General features: G+C 53.0%; 3 protein-coding genes across 3 annotated transcripts; 2 read left to right on the top strand and 1 right to left on the bottom strand.

Moving 5' to 3' along the window:
* Nucleotides 1–2,070: 2,070 nt before the first annotated feature.
* Nucleotides 2,071–3,958, top strand: CkaCkLH20_12904 (serine threonine-protein phosphatase pp-z; the record flags this gene model as incomplete). Its single annotated transcript, XM_038895615.1, has 3 exons — nt 2,071–3,444; nt 3,495–3,647; nt 3,806–3,958. 3 exons carry the CDS (start codon nt 2,071–2,073, stop codon nt 3,956–3,958), a joined length of 1,680 nt encoding a protein of 559 aa, XP_038739068.1.
* A 1,001-nt stretch (nt 3,959–4,959) lies between these two features.
* Nucleotides 4,960–7,448, top strand: CkaCkLH20_12903 (dihydrouridine synthase; the record flags this gene model as incomplete). Its single annotated transcript, XM_038895614.1, has 3 exons — nt 4,960–5,357; nt 5,409–7,313; nt 7,367–7,448. The coding sequence occupies 3 exons, from the start codon at nt 4,960–4,962 to the stop codon at nt 7,446–7,448; spliced, it is 2,385 nt and encodes a 794-aa protein (XP_038739067.1).
* Nucleotides 7,449–15,560: 8,112 nt separating this feature from the next.
* Nucleotides 15,561–19,029, bottom strand: CkaCkLH20_12902 (uncharacterized protein; the record flags this gene model as incomplete). Its single annotated transcript, XM_038895613.1, has 7 exons — nt 15,561–15,936; nt 16,051–16,200; nt 16,283–16,368; nt 16,472–16,553; nt 17,629–18,352; nt 18,408–18,908; nt 18,975–19,029. The coding sequence occupies 7 exons, from the start codon at nt 19,027–19,029 to the stop codon at nt 15,561–15,563; spliced, it is 1,974 nt and encodes a 657-aa protein (XP_038739066.1).
* Nucleotides 19,030–19,097: the final 68 nt, after the last annotated feature.

Raw genomic sequence — 19,097 nt, 5'->3', positions numbered from 1 at the left:
GATTGAACGTGACGAGTCACCACGATCATGCCGCTGTGTACAAGATGACAATTTGTGTCTCTATTCCCATGCATATCCATATGCCGTCGCTGCCCGAACTGGAAATTAAGAAGAAGACACGAGAAACTCAAGTATCCTCCCTCATCCTACTTGACGACAATCATCCACGGCCTGAGCGAGCCTGATCTACAGCTGCTACGTTGATCCGGTGTTCCGTTTACGCCCATGTTTTTTTTTTTATGTCTCCGTCACAACCTTGTCTGGTCTGGCGTCCGCATCGTCCAACATCGACACAGGGGTCAAGCGCCAAAGCATCATCCAAGCACATCTGCACCTTGACTTCAGTAGCGACCTCTAATCCAGGCATCTGGCCATTGTCAACGCCAACCTAACAACTGTCATCGACATGCAGCAACCAACCAACATCGTCTCCTCTGTGCTCTCAAGGTTATCACAGATAAGCACCGCAGCTGCCTTCAAAGTAATTTATATCCCACCAAGTTCCTTGACGGGGCGGTAAGGAAGACCCCCAGCAAGCCGATTCGGCCCAAACAGCACATGGCAAGGCAAGGCCGGGAAGCTGGGAGCCAAGACTGGACAGGGTAGCTGGTCAAAACCACCAAGAATACGCAGTTAGAGCCCAAGACGACCAGGGCAAGAGATAGCACAGACAAGAGTCAACCCAACTTCCAAGCGTGTGCAACCAAGCCTGGTCATGGTCAGCTACTTCTAAGGTCAGGTCAGCCCAGGGCAGTGGACCAGTACAAGTTTCAGGCGGCGTCGACAGGGAAAACAGCGACGAGAGAAAATAGCGAGACAGACAAGTCGCAAGTCCCAAGTCCCAAGACCCAAGACCCCAAGACCCCAAGACCCCAAGACCCGAGTTCCAACAACTCCATCTTTGGATCCTTGGCAACCCAGCCGCCAACCACCACCACTCACTCACTCACTCACTCACTCACTACGGGTAGGCTCTGCTCTGCTCACTGAGGTGCTGTTGCTGCTGCTGCATTGCGTTGAATTAGGACTGCCACTGCACTTCCTCTCTGCAGAATCTGATCGACTAAACTTTCTCACCACAAACACTCACACCTTCTCCCGCCACACACCTTCCTCCGACATACTCGACTTCTCCCACCTACACACCGATACCCTACCTAACACCACCTTACCTACGGATACCTAGGTACCGGGACACCAGGCCAATCGACCAACTTTACTTCCCACTTTTGCATTTGAATTGCCTTCGGCAGCAAACAACCTCCATCTTCCATCTCCACCATCGACGCTCTCCGCAGCTCTGTTCCGCCTGTCCTGTCCGTCTTGCTTCCACTCATCATCCACCCCGCATTCCATTGAACTTGCCTCTTGGCCCGCAGAGGTGACGACGTATCGAGCAGTAGTAGACCGACCGGGACCTACCTGATCTCTCACCCATCTATCCATCGAGGTACGGATCCGAACCTTATATCCGTTGGCTTATCCCGTGCCTGTCGCCTAAGCACCCGCCGCTGCATTCGTCTCTCCTCACCTACGCCTAACCGCTCCTTCGCCTTATCTCCCGCCCACGCGATCCGAACGAGGCTGACTCTGATTTCTTTTCAAAACACAGGCCTCGGCGAATGCCTCAATAGCTTCAGCCCATCCGTCCCGTGCGGCCGACTTCTGTCCCATTTTCTCTCGCTTGTCCAAACACCACACGCCTGCGAGCCACGTCGACGTCACTCGCCCGCTTCTTCGCTTACAGAACCACCCGACACATCCCCAACGATCGATCAAAGGCAGTCGCCTTAACGCGCCCAAAACGGACAACTCAAGTGGACGCCGCTCTCCCTCCCGCATCCGCTTCCTGTCCATCCTCGATCGTTTATTCCATCCTCCCTAGAACCGTCATTGCAACGCAGCATCACTTTTTTATCCCGAGCCCCTGCCAGACCCTGGGTGTAGCGGCGACACGACCAGGCTAGCCACATCAGACGAAGACGAGGCCGGCCGACGCGCACACCCCGATCGATCATAGCTACGACCGCCGCTCCCCTCCCCCCTATCGTCGGCAAATAGAGCTACATCATGGGAAACCAGCCCTCCAAAGAAGGCGGCCATGCATCTGCCAAGGGCGCCCCGACCGCCGAAGACCTCAAGTCTTACCCGTCTTTTGGCAGATCCGATACCAAGGATTCGTCGCGGTCCTTCAAGGCGCTGCGATCCAAAATTCCCGGGTCGAGCAACAAAACTGACAGCCCGAGGAACTCTGTCATTGCCTCTCCTGGCGACGAAAAAGCCGACCCCGCGAGCGCGAAAACCCGAGGCCGCAATGACTCCGCCTCTTCTCCTACGTCGCCATCAGGTGACCTAGCCTCCCCGCTCGACGATTCCCAGCCGCCGCCCTCCCCAACGCAATCCAGCACTATCAAGAGCGGAAGCGGCCATCACGATGTGAGCGCCGCCCAAGCTTCCGGCGAGGTTGACCACGTATCCGATCAGCCGCCTTGCGCTGGAGGCAGCCTCAACACCCACATGCAGCAGCCAGGAAAGTCCATCTTGGCAAAGGGCGGTGACGGTACCTCGACGCCAGTCGCCAAAACGTCATCTACCAGCTCTGCTGACAGGCACGAGGGCGGCGTTGCCATGAGCGAAATCAAGGACATCGACCTCGACGACTTCATCAAGCGACTTCTCGACGCGGGCTACGCTGGCAAGGTCACAAAGAGCGTGTGCCTGAAGAACGCCGAGATTGTCGCCATCTGCTCACGAGCTCGCGAGGTTCTTCTTTCTCAGCCTGCCCTCTTGGAACTCGATGCCCCGGTCAAAATCGTCGGTGATGTCCACGGACAATACACGGATCTGATTCGCATGTTCGAAATGTGTGGTTTCCCCCCTTCGTCCAACTATCTCTTCCTGGGCGACTACGTCGATCGCGGCAAGCAGTCTCTCGAGACAATCCTTCTTCTGCTTTGCTACAAACTCAAGTTCCCCGAGAACTTCTTCCTCCTGAGAGGCAACCACGAGTGCGCAAACGTGACGCGAGTCTATGGATTCTACGACGAATGCAAACGGCGCTGCAATGTGAAGATTTGGAAGACTTTCATCGATTGCTTCAACACGCTTCCCATCGCTGCTATCGTCGCAGGCAAGATTTTCTGCGTCCACGGCGGCTTGTCTCCGGCGCTGGGCCACATGGACGACATCCGCGGCATTGCGCGACCTACCGATGTCCCCGACTACGGACTTTTGAATGATCTCTTGTGGTCTGATCCTGCCGATATGGAGCAAGATTGGGAGGCCAACGAACGAGGCGTCAGTTATTGTTTCGGCAAGAAGGTTATCCTCGACTTCCTCGCTGCACACGACTTCGACTTGATTTGCCGAGCTCACATGGTGGTTGAGGACGGATACGAGTTTTTCAACGATAGAGTCCTTGTTACGGTATTCAGTGCTCCCAACGTATGTTCTTCAGCTTCACCAACTGAAACTTTGGCTAACGACAATCACAGTACTGCGGCGAATTCGATAATTGGGGCGCCGTCATGTCCGTTTCCAACGAGTTGCTCTGCAGCTTCGAGCTGCTGAAGCCGCTAGATTCAAGCGCGCTGAAGAGCCATATCAAGAAGGGCAGAAACAAGAGGCAGAGCATGCTGAACAGTCCGGTGAGTAGATACCGTCCACGGCTTTTGTGAAGAGAAACTAATATGGCCACAGCCTGCGCATGTCGAGCCGCGAAGCGTTTGATGAGGTGGTCGTGGCGGGGAGAAGAGGGACAGCACATTACATCCATGCACAATTGGATTATCATGAATTACAATAGTCGGGCAACCGGGCGAAACAGTCAGACCAGAAATTTTGCGGCAGCCGATACAGCTCCGGCGACATCTCGAATATCCTCGGCAGGTGGAACTCCCCGAAGGAAGCAGACGCCGACCCGAGTCCGAAGCGACGGACGATGCCTGTGAAGGCGTAAAAGCCGAGTCGAGGGATGGCCAGGTTGGGATACCTGGCAGGGTCAACCTCGAGCGGGCAACGTTCGTCAGTCCAGGCACTGATACGGTTTGGACAAGATTGGGAGGCAACTGGAGACGGACGGATTTCTTCGATAAGACGGACAAAAAAGGAGGCGGGTTATGGCCGCCGTGTTTCAAGTCTGATAGACGACGGCCTATGTTGCAGGTCTGTCTTGGACAGCTACGATGCAAGCTAGCGATACTGTGTACGAACAGGTCATTTATGGATTACCGTCGATGAATGAACGCATCGACTAGCCGGCGGGGATATTATTCAGCAGTAGTTAGGGATTATGGGACTTTACTTTCCTCTCACATTTCGTTGTCGTTGTGCGATTGCCAAGTGAGAATTTGGTGATGTCTAAGAATGGAGATGACTGCAACCTCAGAAGCCATGAAGTCGAACAAGTCAGCCTCATCTGGGGCGGCGCTGAAAAACGAGGCGATCGCAAGCTGAAGCTACGCGTGCCACCGCGCTTGAGGTAAGGTAGCTTCCCGCGGCAGAGGTGCAGTACCTGCCTACCCCTCCAAGGCGGCGTGCCCCACCTTTCGTCCCCGGGCCAGCCTGTGACATCCCATCAACTTCTTTTTTTTTTCCGCCGTAACTTAACCAGACGAACCACCGCGATATAGGCATATCGTTACGCAGGTTGCCTCCGCGAGTCGATTTGAGACAGAATTCAATTCGTTTCATCTTGCTTGAAAGGAATTGATATCTATAGTCGCACCTGGGATTCCAAGGTTGCGTCGTTTGCCGTGAGTGAAAGCTTTTTTTTTCCACATCTCTTTCTCACCAGTCAACTCACTCATCTCAGACCCGCCCGTACCTTCCTTTCCTGACCTCGCCTTCAAATACCACTGGTCCCTTCTTCCGTCCCGGCCATCTTTCATTAGCAAAGAATTACCTTATTCTTTGCCGTGTCGCGTCAGGTAAACCGAGAAATTTTGAGCACACATCGAGATGGAGAACCACGCAGTTCCTCAGGTCGACGAGTCCGACCAGCGCGCTTCGAAGCGTCTTAAGGTGGACGATTCCACGACGCAGGCCGAGGCACCCGTCGTCGATGCCCCGAAGGAGGTGCAGGCTGCAAAGGAGGAGCGTGTCGCCGTCGACGAGGCCACGAAGCGCGTAGAGCCTGTTTCATCAAAGGAGGATGGTGAGAAGGCGACGCCTGCTGCGACCAACGGAGCCCCGGCTGCTTCTGCCGGCGAGGCTGATGTTGCTATGAGCGATGCTCCTGCTCCGGCCCAAAAGGAGACCACGGAAGGAACTGCTGGCACACAGAACGGCGATGCGCCTGCCGCGAAGAAGACGGACGACAGAGACAGGCAACGCGGCTGTGCCCCCATCAAGGCTGAGTGAGTGTTCTTGGAGCAGGTCAGCGACTCATATGGCTGACTCAGATGCAGGTTCCTCATCCACAAGGATAGCCAGCCAAAGGAGGCAGAGGAGATGGTCGACGATGATGACGCCGCCGAGGGCCGTGGCCAGGACGACCAGCAGAAGGGCGACAAGAGAGACGGCAGGGACAGCCGCGATAAGAAGAAGCGTGAGAAGCGCGAGAAGGGCCAGAACAAAGAGCGCAGCTTCGGCCACTTCGACGATGCCCTCCGTCTCTGCAACAGCCGCGCCTACACACCCGAGTTCTCCCCGCGTGAGTGCAGGTTCGGCGACAGATGTAACCTAGTCCACGATCTGCGCAAGTACCTTAAGGAGGGCCGCCGTGAGGACCTGGCGACTTTTGACGGCAAGTGTCCCGTTTTTGAGGAGTGGGGTATTTGCCCCTCCGGCTGGAAGTGTCGCTTCGTCAAGAGCCACATGAAGGAGGTTGAGCACGAGGACGGCCGCAAGGAGCTTGTTCTCGTTGAGGAGCCCAAGAAGACGAGCGGCGAGGCACCTGTTGAGACTGGACGTGAGGATTTGCGGCCTGGCGTCTACAACAACACTGAGAACCAGCTTAAGATTGATCTCAGCCGCAAGCGCGTTGACTTCACCGAAACGGACAAGTACATCACCTGGATGAACAAGGACACGAGACTGAATGACCAGTTCCATCAACGCCGCAAGGACCAGGTGATTGGCAGCAACGACGACCTGCGCGCGCAGTACGTCGAGCCGCCCCTGAAGCCGTCTGAGAAGCGCAAGCTGTACTTCGGCAAAGAGACTCCCGCCCTGGCTCCCCTGACCACACAGGGCAACTTGCCTTTCCGTCGTCTCTGTGTCGACCTCGGCGCTCAGTTGACCTACTCCGAGATGGCTCTGGGTATGCCTCTTGTGCAGGGAGTCAAGAATGACTGGGCGCTGATGAAGGCGCACGAGAGCGAGATCAGCCCGCCTAAGATTAGCCCCGACGCCGACATCGTCAAGGGTTACGACAACGCCCGCGACCTGAAGTTCGGTGCTCAAATCTCTGGCAACCAGGCATGGCACTGCGTCAAGGCAGCCGACCTCCTGAACCGCTTCGTGCCCCACCTGCGTCTCATTGACCTCAACTGCGGCTGCCCCATCGACATGATCTACAAGTCTGGCGGAGGCTCTGCCCTTCTCGAGGCTCACGGCAAGCTCGAGCGCATGGTCCGCGGCATGAACACCGTCTCCGGAGAGATTCCGATCACGGTCAAGCTCCGCACCGGCGTTAAATCCAACCGTTCCACCGCCGCCAGCATCATCGGCAAGCTCGCCTTTGGTTCCCGCGAGAACCGCGAAAAGCAGGGCGCCCCCGGCTGCGCCGCCATCACCCTCCACGGCCGCAGCAGAGAACAGCGCTACACGAAGAAGGCCGACTGGAGCTACATCGCCGAGTGCGCCGTCATGATCAAGGAGTACAACCAGCAGAAGGACAAGCTCACCGACACGATCGGGGAGGCCGACGAGTCCACCCTCCCCAACGCCAAGGACGGACGCATGTTCTTCCTCGGAAACGGCGACTGCTACTCCCACGTCGAGTACTTTGAGCACGTCGAGAAGGCCAAGGTCGACACCGTGATGATCGGCCGCGGTGCCCTCGTCAAGCCTTGGCTGTTCGAGGAGATCGAGAAGGGCCAGTACCTCGACAAGTCCGCCACGGAACGTCTCGCCTACGTCGAGAAGTTCTGCAAGTTCGGCATGGAGGCTTGGGGCACCGACGAGCTGGGCATCGGCTTCACCCGCCGCTTCCTGCTGGAGTGGCTCTCCTTCGCGCACCGCTACGTTCCCATCGGTCTGCTCGAGCACCTCCCGCCCGACCTCAACGACCGCCCTCCTGCGTACTTCGGACGCAACGACCTGGAGACGCTCCTCGCCAGTAAGAACTACCGGGACTGGATCAAGATCAGGTATGTCCTCGTCAGTTCTTATGAATTATGTTTGCCTGCTAACCACGACACAGTGAGATGTTCCTTGGTCCCGCCCACCCCAACTTCACCTTCCAGCCCAAGCACAAGTCTCACGCCTACGAGGCCGAGGGTTAGAGCAGGAATACCAACAGGACAGTTGAAGGATGTGAATCGAAGGATCAGGGGAATAATTTGCTACATTTGGCTTTTATACGCGGACTTCGCGTACTGGTGTAAAGCAGATACAAGGAGACTGCGGGAGGTTTGGGGATACCATCACAAAATCAGATATTGCTGTTTTCGAAAGCATGAAGTGGGATAGATACAACAGAGACCATTTCACGTACGCATTGAGGAGTTCCACAGTGGCTGGGTATCTCTGTCTAGACTTAGCTTGACAACGAACGTCCCAACCAGGGCACTGCCGCTGAGATATATTAAATCAGCGACCGCATTCGAGAGACCTGGAAATGCGAGACATTACATCTTTCTGGAAGGAATTTCGGTATTGAATCCCTGGGTCTACTACGAAGGAAGGACCTACGTGATGATGGTCTCGTATGTAGCATCGGCGACACTTCGATACTCAGATATCCACGATTCATCCGCCGCCTCCCGTCTCTGTTCATCGTCTTGGTAGTGTACAAAAGACGAATACGCGGCTGAAGAACGCGCCACGGAATTAACATCCCACTCAGGACGCTTTGAGAGGTGTACACCCCGGCAATGTGTTTTACCGACTGGGACGAATTGCCGAAGATGACCGATCCAAACTACGAAACAGATGCGGACACCGCCTGGGCCGTACAGACCAGCGAGACGATTGTTCTACCATTCATGATCGAGGGGAACGATTCATCATGGGCAATGGCCGTCATCAGACGCAAAGCCTAATCAACAGGTTGCGGGGAATGATATTCCCCTTTGGTGCGTGTACCGGCAAGCTCAGAGAGAGGGCTGATGAAGCACTACGGAAGATATTCCGATGCGTCCAAGCCCGTGTCTTCTTTCCCGATGGCGTATTGGCGGCTATTCATAGGGTCTTGTTAGTTGGGTGGTGATGTTCCGATCTTGAATGGCACCGGGGGCGAGTGGCGGGTGCTGTGCTGTCGGCTGAGATGACCAACCCGCTACCTGTTCTCTTACCCATCTGCATCGCATATATATTTGTCTAATTCTTTTTTGTAGGATAGCAAATGTACTCTGCGTGAACTGACTGGGATGGATCTTTGCAGTATTTCTTCCTGGCTGAAAGCGAGGATGTCTTCGGGCATACATGTACCAGCATGACATTCCTACTGCGTACTTGACCTGGATGATTTCGACGTCCTTCATCTCTCTTCCTGGGAGTATACTGAGCACGAATACGTGAGGCTCTACGTACGTGACACGGAAGCACGTACGATCCTGGATTGGGATATGCTAGTCTACTCCCAGGGTTGCGTGCCTCTTCAAGATGGCATGTACGGCTTGGGTCTGGGACATCCCCGCTCCGTCAAGGGGACTCGAAAGCGTTACAACTTGCATCGGGAGGTGGGGTGATGGACGCCGAGATGTGCTCGCGGATGGTGAGATTTCGGTTTAAAAGGGCTTGTGAAGCCATGATCGACACCAGACACCAACATCGCTTCGGGCTCCCAGGTTTGCTGTCCGAGGAGGAAATACTCCATGTCCTTTGTCTGGAAGGAGCAGCCGCTCCTGGACACCTTTTTCTTCTCGGCCACGTAGTTCTTCTCCCTTCATAAGACGACTGAAACATCGGATCCGGCATCTCTACTCCTCGTGTTCGTCGGCTGTGTATTTGATCAGGAATATCGTGTTGAGATTCAACCTCCGCGGGGAGGCTTCTTGCTACCCACTGAAGGAAGTCTCACGAGTGTGCTTCTTTCGTGAGGTCTCTAACACTGAGAGACGGATCTCTGACAATATATTCGGAGCTTGGCTCCGCGTTGATGAAGCAAGGATAAATTCAGAAACTCCACACCTGTTTTTATACTCGCATGGCATCACGGGCAGAGTAAACGAGGGGTGTGCGATGTTTGGACGGTTTACCGGCGATGCGGAGCGGGAAGTCTTCGTTGAGCTGCTGTTCGCGGTAAAAATGTAGAGGGGACTATAAATGGGTTTCATGCCAGTCTGCTCGTTTTAGCCATTCATGCAGCCTGGCACCAATGATTTCCCCGGGCATGCATCTCTTGGTGGAACTTTCTAGAGTTCGTATTCGCCCACGGCGTTGGCATGTCTCGTGTATGCTTCTCAATGATTTATCTGTCATCTACATAGATACCAGCTAAATAACCACGCATGACCGGATCACCATCGGCTGGCTTCCCTGGTCTTCTTATACGTTTGGGAAGCATTCGATATGCATAGTCAACGGTGCCAGGTCCTCTCTTGTGGCAGTCTTTCGGTGCGGGTCAACGGTTTGCTCCCGTGGTTGCACAGGTAGCAGTCTGCTCAGCTTCTACGCTGTCCCTTGAAGCACTGGGTCTCGATCTCACCAAGTTGCACCAGCTATTAAGACAGAAGACATGGCGTTGTTGCGAGATGGCAGTGCTGGAGATGAGTTGTTTAAATATTCTTGTCCTCCGGTGACTTTTCTAAATCAGGCAAGCTGCCCACGCACCGCCAAGACTCTTTTCACGGTGTCCAGTTTATCGCTCCTACGCTGGGAGCAAGATCTTCTGCTACAAGTATTAAAGCTAAGACGGCCCCCCCCTTAGTCGACCAGGACGTTCATACCACAATGTTGTTCATCTTGAGGCAAGGCGGCCCTCTGAACATTGACCCTATTAATGGCTGCTGCAGAAGAGGAGCAATGATAGTACTGATATCTGAAATCCCGCATTGCAGATCCTACCCCGTCATGGCACCGGTTCTCACTTTTGTCGTTCTCTTTCGAGTATATGCTGATCCGGATAGGCGGACGAGGTGCTGAGGTGTAAAGCTACGTATAAATATCTTGTGCTCTAGTTGTAGGCTTTCCGTCCATGTCTTCAGTGGCATATTGACAATGAGCTCATTCTGGTCGCACGAGAACGAACAGTAGCCGGTGAACCAAATCGTGGGGCTGCACGACGTGCCACGTTTATGTACCCGCGCAACCTACTAGTTGTTAAGGCCAGCCTAGGGACTTCTAACGGGTATCCCTCTACAATAAAAAGGATGAAGGGAACGAGGAGATTATGAACGTAAATGATTTTACTCAACAGCAAAGAGTTTCTACAAAATGTGTTCGGTCATTCGAGTGACTTTCCTCACAGACCCGACAGTGATGATCTCTTGCTGGGCTTCGGAAGAGCCGTCCAAAAGAATGGAAGCTCTTCAATTCACACTAATTCAGCGGAACCGTGGCCAAAGCTATTTTACCTCAAGCCATAGATACGAACCTCAAACTTCTATTTACGTATGCCTACGTAGTCGCTTGCTCTCGCTTTCATCCCTATTTGCTGAGTCTTATTGATGAGAATAAACCACTTAACAGAGCTTTAAGCTTTAGACAGACGTCCATGAAGAAGCTCATGTTCATGATGATGTCAACTTCTGGATACTATGTAACAGCTGACCTCACTTAACTCCTGACGTTCAAGAAGCTGCGATTTCTGCGCCGTCAATGCCTACACCAGCGACTTCGCTTCTATTTCAACTCGCTGCGATTAGTCGTGGTAACATGGACTGAGCCAATTTTGGGACAGCAAGTCTTGGAATAAAATGTCATTGTTCCTTGAAACTCTCGACCCAAATACGGCATAGGAGAATGTAAAGAGGGACATGGTTTCTGTTGTCTTATGGCCCTATAAGTATCCCAAGATGCAGGAAGTATCGGTCTATTGCCGCTGTCATCTGTTGGAGTGTTCTGAACATATTCTCAACCAATTCCTGGTTGATCTCAATGTTCTGCCCAGTGGATGAGCTGATAGTAGTAGGAGCGTTGTGAATATGAATCCTTCAAGCCTCCCACCCCTCCCCCCTTCTTAACTCTCTCTCTTTTTTCGCCGCTGGCACTTGAGTACTTGAAAATAAGAATAAAACGAAGACACCAGGTTTTGGTGATAGTACGACTTGCTTGATTGAATGAATGCTGGAGTTTCCGTTGCTTTTATTCAATCATAGCACTTCACCGTTCACGTTTACCCCACAGACGCCAATCTAGGAGCTACCAAACCCTTCTCCATCAGGACCATTCAGGAAAGTGTTCTTAGACTATATAGTTGCTGCGGGCGGCGTGCGGCTCAAGAGATTGTTGACGAGCGTCATGTCTCTAAGGTTGAGCAGACTGGCATTATTTAAGTCCCACCCCAAGCTCCAAGCTGACTTGTATTCCAAAAGAGCAGCACGCATTTGAAGAACCAGACGCCATTGCTTCTCTTTCTCGGGAGTTTCCAAAGACTGCTCATCTAGTTTTGAGAATGATTGCCTTGCCTAGCGAGACTGAGAACTTGACGCAACCTAAGTACGATAATGCCTATCCTTCCCGGGGATCACCGCTATTCGTCATATTTCATGTCTTTTACGCTCGTGAATAATCAATAAACAGAGACTAGGGACTACTTAGTCACAGAGCGCGTATACTTCATGCTCAGCCTGGTCATAATCATGCCGTAGCTAGAGCCTCTTCGCAGCAGTTCAAGCATAGAATAGGTTGTTATTCTGGAGCTAACCTTTGGGCCCTTCAATCTGGCCATTGTCCTTTGTTTGAAATCTTCAGATCGTCCACGACCACAAACTCGGTTTGATGGTTTTAGACGAGACGTTCAATGTGCGGGATGTCTCGTTGCCCGCTGGTTGCCCGACCTTGCCCTCGTCATCTGGACGTACGCACGCCGTCAAGTAAACAGCCTTTTCTTACCACACAAGTTTCCTAGAGTAAGGTAGGGGGCTTCTTCTCGTTGCTTCGAGTTGATGAAATTGCTTGTGACATGCACATTCGTTATGTGCAAATTGGCATCAGTGTCGTCTGTTCCTCTCAACCGCAATGCTGGATTCGAAGTCTCGTGCTAAAAGTCTGTGGTTGAACTCGTAAGAGCTACTAATGCCTGTGGAGATTATAACTTAACTATGCGGTTTCCTTCGTTATCTTTTTGGCGTTGTCCGCCATCTTTGTCACTGTCCTTGTAGTAACTCTTAGCTAGAATAAACTAAAGAAATGAAGCTCGTCATTTCATCGCAGAATTAGCATTTTGGAACTTGCCAGAGCGATGCCATGGTGAGTGTTATTGATACGGGCGCGCAGCCACATGCAGGCAGTGCGAAGCCCACGGGTGTCTAAGAATCACTCCTTGATACGACTTTGTCCATCAATGCCTCCAAAACGTGGGATCTTCTACCTTTTAAAGTCCCGTCATCCAAGAGATATCGTACTCGCCCACAACAACTTGCGTTTCTAGAGTAACCTTAAGAACATTAGAGCCTCAGATTCCTGCCATCCGCGCACAGCTTAAAGTTGAATCAAGAACAAACTGAAGCACTATTCTTAGTGTGATATTTTGAAGTATGCCACGGCCAAGTCATCACCCCTCAAATAAGCATCGCGTTATTTGTTAGCTCCGCAATGTCTTTTTTCGCTCGTCGTCGCCGTCATTCACGAATAAGGGGATTCGAATACCGGAGCGAGGAGAGGTCAATATAACAGATGTGGAGAGTTACTTGAGAGACACTCGGGATAAGTTCGATGTTTGGGGATGCACCTTGTAACCATTTGACGCAGTTCTGCGATGCCCACAAGGGCACATTTGCTGGTTCTGTGTGACCTCTTCGGAAGAGAGGATGAAACACTCGTCAGGTAAATGGGCCTATATACAAAGGGGGTTATCTTGAAACGTACCTCAAGCATATGAAAACGAAGGATGTCTGAAGTCGGGTTTTGACGACGCCCGTTTACAAAGCAATCCAAAGGGTAGTTTATATCGTTGCGGCTGAACTCTCTCCAGAAGAGCCACGCCGCGAGTTTTTTCAGTAGATTCGAAGCGTCACACGTCGTTACTTTACATGGGTTACGATTGCAAAGATTCCAGAAAGAGTGTCCGTTGTCGTCGCAGCTTGACTAGAACTACTAGCCTAGGTGCTGAGAACACGTTGATGTTTCGAAAGATGCTAACTGTTGTTGATGACGATTTTACAGTCGATTCTTCAACGGCCAGATATCATTGTTACTCACCAATACGGGGTGCAGTGGTGCAGCGTAAACCTGGTTTGGAAAATCGCCGGTGTACACATGGCAAATGAGTAACTGTTGATTCTTGAGTTATATAAGTAGGTCATTTTATAAACTTTGAGAATTGGGAAAGACAAATCTGAATGCCAAGCATCTCTCGTTGTCTCTGGAAGCTGAGTATCTGTCTCGGGTTTGATGGCACGCCACGACAGCCCACCACAGCACCTAAGCAGCATGACTTCACTCTGTCATCCATTTGATGCCTTCCGTCTACGTCTGTCTTCCGTACTGTTATTGGATTGTACATCAAGATAAGCACAACGACAATGGCCTGATCAAGACGGAGAGTTTGTTGTCCTGAGGAGGCATGGGAGGCAGGGCTTGTACATGCAAGAAAAGCGGAGGACGCATAACGAAAAGGTAACTGCGCTGATGCTTTGCCTTGTTAGAGACCTTGGTTGCTACTGAATGACAATAAATACTTTCAAACGATTTCTTCTCTCTGCCTTGTCAGAAAGCCTTCTCACAGTGGTGGAATGGTAAACACTTCCTCACGTATTTCGGGAGGAGTCGGGGGGAAGTGAATATCTAAGAGAAGACAGCAATCAGATACATCAAACCAAGCCACGACAACTTAGTCAAGTACCAAATCTCGAGTTGTGCTCCCAGAATTCAGTCATGGTCTACTTACTGACAAACTCACACATCTAGAGCATCCGAGCGAAGCTGACTCCATCACCTTCGACATCCTCTCTCCTTCACTACTGTCTTGTTGTTATGCTGGTACGAATACGCAAGTAGATCCTCCAGCACCTCTCCCTTCAAGATCAAGATCGACAGACTCTATCTTCCGTAGTTCTGGATGAGCCCCTGTGTCTACTCCAATGCCGCCCAGTCCCAAATGATCCCGGAAGGTGCGGTTTGGCCTACAGTCTACTCGTGTGGTGGGGAAGCCAGACTTGAACGAACAAATCGTTCTCTCTTTTATATCAGTGAGCACCACTAACTAAGACCAATGCGAGACTCGCTCCAAGGAAGCTGCAGTCCTTATGATCTCAGAAGGATCACACAGTCAGCTTGTTTTCTGTCTGTGTTGGAAACAGATCAATGCTGCTGGTCCTGCTTCGACGACCAATCGCCGAATGAATCCCGCCCGCCGGTATATAAACTGCTCAAGGCGCGTCTTCGAAGTTACTCTCCAACCACATGGTAGAGCAAATTCGCAACGCGTCGCCCCCATGCGGTGGTGACGGCGACGGCGAGCAGAGCGTGAGTCGTAACATCCTCTGTGCTTCTCCAGAGGTCCGCTGTGCCAAAGATACAAACGACCGTACGTCTGCTATACAGCCCCTGCCCTTCCTTCTTGTCCGTAGATTATACAGAACACAGATAATGCGGTACTCGTCAGGGCGAGATCTGTCTGGGGCTATGCTGATGTTCGTGTGCTGTCGTCTCGTACGCTCTCAATCATGTGACAGGACCCAAGAAGAGAGTCAAGTGGCTTCGAGTGGATGCGATCAGCCATTGAATGGTTTGTTAGTTTCCAGCCACACGTTACGTTACTGGACCCCGTTATATTCCCTGATGCGTTATTCTTACCTGGGCAACAGCTGGCTTCGTATTCGCCGGGATGATAGCAAGATGAAGATGAACTGGTGCCCAGCTCTGAAAGCCTACAAAGCGGTTTACCAATGCGAGTTCCACGGTACATTTCTCAAGATGGCAAGATATCTCTCTGTCATCCTGAACTCAGGTCACTAAGGAATCGGGTGCTTTTCTGAAATGCATCATGGACGGGGCTTAATGGTCGGAGCATGAACGGGGTGTTGAAACCAACTTTTCGATCGAGCACGGAATACACGACGACATGATGCAATGGAGACCGTATAGGACTGAACCCAGTTTGCCATAAAAATCAGAGCTTATTTGGCTACAACCCAACGCCGTGCTGGCGTTTCCCCATTCTCTATACCAGCTGGGTTCCCAAACCCGAGCTTCGTCCTTAGCTCAAGAACATCCCCTCACTTCCCCACAACCGTATACCAATTTTTGTTCCGTGTTCCGTTCTCTCGTGAGAAAGTCTGGCCAGTGATCTACTGGGCCTTCTTGTCGCCCTGCTCCTGCGTCTTGCCGTATTGCTCAGAGAGCTCGTCGTAGCTCTTGTGCAGGCCGGCGCTCTGCTTCTTCAGGGTCTCGATGTCGCGGTCCTTCCTCTCCAGCTCCTTCTTGAGACGGCCGATCTCTCCGGCGTCACCGGCGACGGCGAGCTTCTCGCTCTCCTTGGCGCTGCCCTTGGTGCCCTCGTAGCCGCGGACCTTGTCCTCGAGGCGCATCACCTCAAGGATCATAACATAGGTGCGGTTCAGGATCAAGGACAGGAAGAGGGTGAAGCCGCAAAGGTACATGTTGCGCTGAGAGTAGAACTTGCGGGCTTGCACCTCGAGGCGCTCGTGACCCATGACGGCGGCGCTGTTGAGGGAGTTCGTTAGTAACCAGCTTTCATATGGTGGGAGAGTACCCCTTTTTTGGAAGGTGGGCATTTAGGAGTGTCAAGGGAGAATGGAAGGGAAGGGTAGTACGAACCCGCTGTTCTGCTTCTCGGTGGCCAGGGCGAGCTCGACCTGGACTCGGTACACGCGGTTGACGCTGTCGATGAAGAGGATCAGGATGAAGACGAATGTGATCTTCATCCAGTACTGAACCTTGGCGACGATCGGGCTCTCGGAAATGAAGCTGCAAAGGGACACAATCATCAGTCTCGAGCTCAAAAAGGCAATGGGAGATGAGCGAATAGCAGCGGGCAGGGGCTACGTACGTAAACAACTTCCTCTTAACGGCGAAGGGAAGGGGCACGATCAGGAGCATGAACAGCCCCATCTCGCCCATGAGCAACATAAACACCTGTTCACGTCAGAATCCGCCCTCGCTGATTGCCCATCGAGCTCTGCCCTCCATCCTCGCGAGGACAGAGCACAGCTCGCGGCGATTGGAGCTCGGGACGTACAAGAGTGTAGTAGAGAGTCATCTTGACTTGTGCGGGGAATGCTTCGGCTTGTGAAAAGGTGGTGGTGGTGGTCGTGTGCTCCCTGTCGAAATTGAGAGGTCGTAGGTTGTAGAAAGAAAACACTCGGAAAGCCCAAACTGACTTGGCCGACGGTGTTTTTGTGTTGTGCTGGCGAAAAGGGACGTGGGTATTTGGTTGGTATGGAGTGCTGTGATTTGTTGCGGGAGGAGAGGGTAGGCGAGCTTTGGGAGGAGCTGGCCTTTTGTACGATGTGTGCGAAGAGTGACGATGGTGGGACTGGTCCCGTAAGGCAGAGGTGGCAGGATTGGAGCACCACCACAAGCTAGAAGGAAGCTACCGGGAGGTAAATACAGAGTACCTACGTAAGGGTACGGGGAACGCAAGCTGAATACCTTACACTGAACCTTGGCGGGTCTGGCTGCCGCGTAGGTACGGATACGGTAGTGACGGGAGTGGTGAGCCGGGGGACAGCAACGAGGGAAAAAAAGACGTAAGTCAACAACGTCATCGGTGGCTCGTGCGTCAGCCTGGACAGAACCCGGAGGAAAGCTAAGGGTGCAGACTGCGCCTGATGCGGCCAGTGACAGCTGCTGCCAGATGGACACGGTCCAGAATTGCTGTCCGCGTTCCGCCCCGAGTGTCGGATTGACTCCAGTCATCCAATCTGACGTCAATGTCGAGATAGGTCGAGGAATGGTAACGATGTGGACATACGAATCAGGTTTGAGCTGTAGCATATTCCGTAGAGCCGCATCTGGCGCCAGACTGCCTAGCCGTATCCGCAATCGCCAATCTCACGGTCATTTCTAGCAATTTGTGCAAACCAGTGTATGCATTATTCTCTTCGCTTGTATATACGCTGCCTTGTATGGCTCTACTTTGGGTATTCATGGCAGACTTGAGGCCAAAGTAGCCAAGCGGCAGCAACCGCTCCCAAATGACACGGGAACCCATTCGCAAACCGAAACGCCCAGCTTTTTGAGTCCCAAGGGACACACAGTTGACCCAAAAAAAGAAATGTCCAAAATCGTACATTGGTGACAAAGAAAATTCAGAGCGAAGTCGACAGCCTCCGCGTCCTCCTACTCCTCCTCAGGTCCGGCAGGTTCGCGACAACCTCTTTCTAGTTGTAGAACACGCTCTTCTGGAAGCTCTCGGGGGACACATCACCAATCTTGGTCTTCACTTCCGGTGCCTTCGGAGCCTTCTCGCTCGTCAGCGAGTTGGCCCTGCTGGTATCGCTGGGCGCAGCCTTAATAGCGGCTAGGGGCTGGCCAGGACGCTTAATGACTTCCAGGTAAGTCGAGGGGAGGTATCCCATGCGACCGTCGCGAGCGCGGCATCTCCACCACTCGCTAGGGTTGCCCATAGGATCGCTCTTAGACAGAACGGCGACCAAGTCGCCCTTGCGCACCTCCATATCCACATCCTTGACTGCATTACCAGCCTGGGGCGTGAAGTCGTACATGACACGGCAGTAGTCGAGCTTGGAGGGATCCAAAGCCTGTTGTTCGCCGGCAAGGGCCATACGCCGGCGTTCCTCCTCCTCGGCGGATGCGGCCATGGTGTTGATCATCTTGCGCATCAGGTACGGGAGACCGAAAGCAGCAAGAAGGAAGAAGAAGAGAGGCTTGCGGGAAGCCTTGGGAGGTCCGAGGGGAGCGCCGTCAGGGCCGATGGGCTGGCGACCTTCGAACTTGGCGAACGCCGCCGGCGTGAGCGCTGTTGCGTCGGCTGGTGGTGGACGACCAGTGATCTTGGCGATGAGCGTGCGAATCCAGCGCATTAGAGTGAAAATGCCGAGGATCGAGCCCAGAGTGTCCCTAAGGTTGCTGAACTGCTCTGCCACCGAGACCATGGCTGTTGATGTTGTCAGTGATACGTTCCCACAATCAGTAAATATTGTCCAACATACCGAAAAAGCTTGAGTGTGTAGCCATATATGTGCTCTCCAACATCTGGGCGAACCCGCCAAAGGCTCCAACGATACCCTCCAACATCTGAAACGTCGCTTGTGTGTTGTTGTTGAATCGGTTCGTCAAGCTGTTTGGGTCGTTCGGGTTTCCAGGCATGCCGCCCATGCCCATACCGCCGTACATGCCTCCTCCGTACATGCCACCACCATATCCGCCATATCCTCCGTACATACCACCGCCGTATCCGCCGTATGAACCCATCCTGGAGTAGGGGCTGCCGTAGGGCGATGAGTAGGCGCCTCCGTAAGCGCTGCCGTATGGGCTTGCTGTCGCTCCGAGGCCGGCACCGAGACCGGTCCTGCTGTAGGCGGAAGCGTTCTGGTTAACGGCTGCGGCGAGGGAGGCAGGTCGCTCGGGGATGGCGGGCCCGGACGATGCGGTCGAAGAGAGAGAGGTGGCCGGTGTCGGGGTCGCGATCGAGGCGGCAGTTGGGGCGGCTGCTGGATTTCTTGTTAATAATCTTGATCTGGATGACAAGTTGGAAGCGTTGGTGCTGGTAGACGCACTGGACGCAGCAGTGGTTGCGCCGGGCCGTTCCCAGGGCTTGGGTGGTGATGCCATCTCTGCTTGTTTTACTCTAAGGAAGAAGTTTTCCTTACAGTCGTGATGTCTGTCGCTCGGCGTTATCT

This window comes from Colletotrichum karsti (genome assembly GCF_011947395.1).
Source record: "Colletotrichum karsti strain CkLH20 chromosome Unknown Scaffold67, whole genome shotgun sequence".
Classification (NCBI taxonomy): Eukaryota; Fungi; Ascomycota; class Sordariomycetes; order Glomerellales; family Glomerellaceae; genus Colletotrichum; species Colletotrichum karsti.
This window is presented reverse-complemented; position numbering and strand designations above follow the sequence as displayed.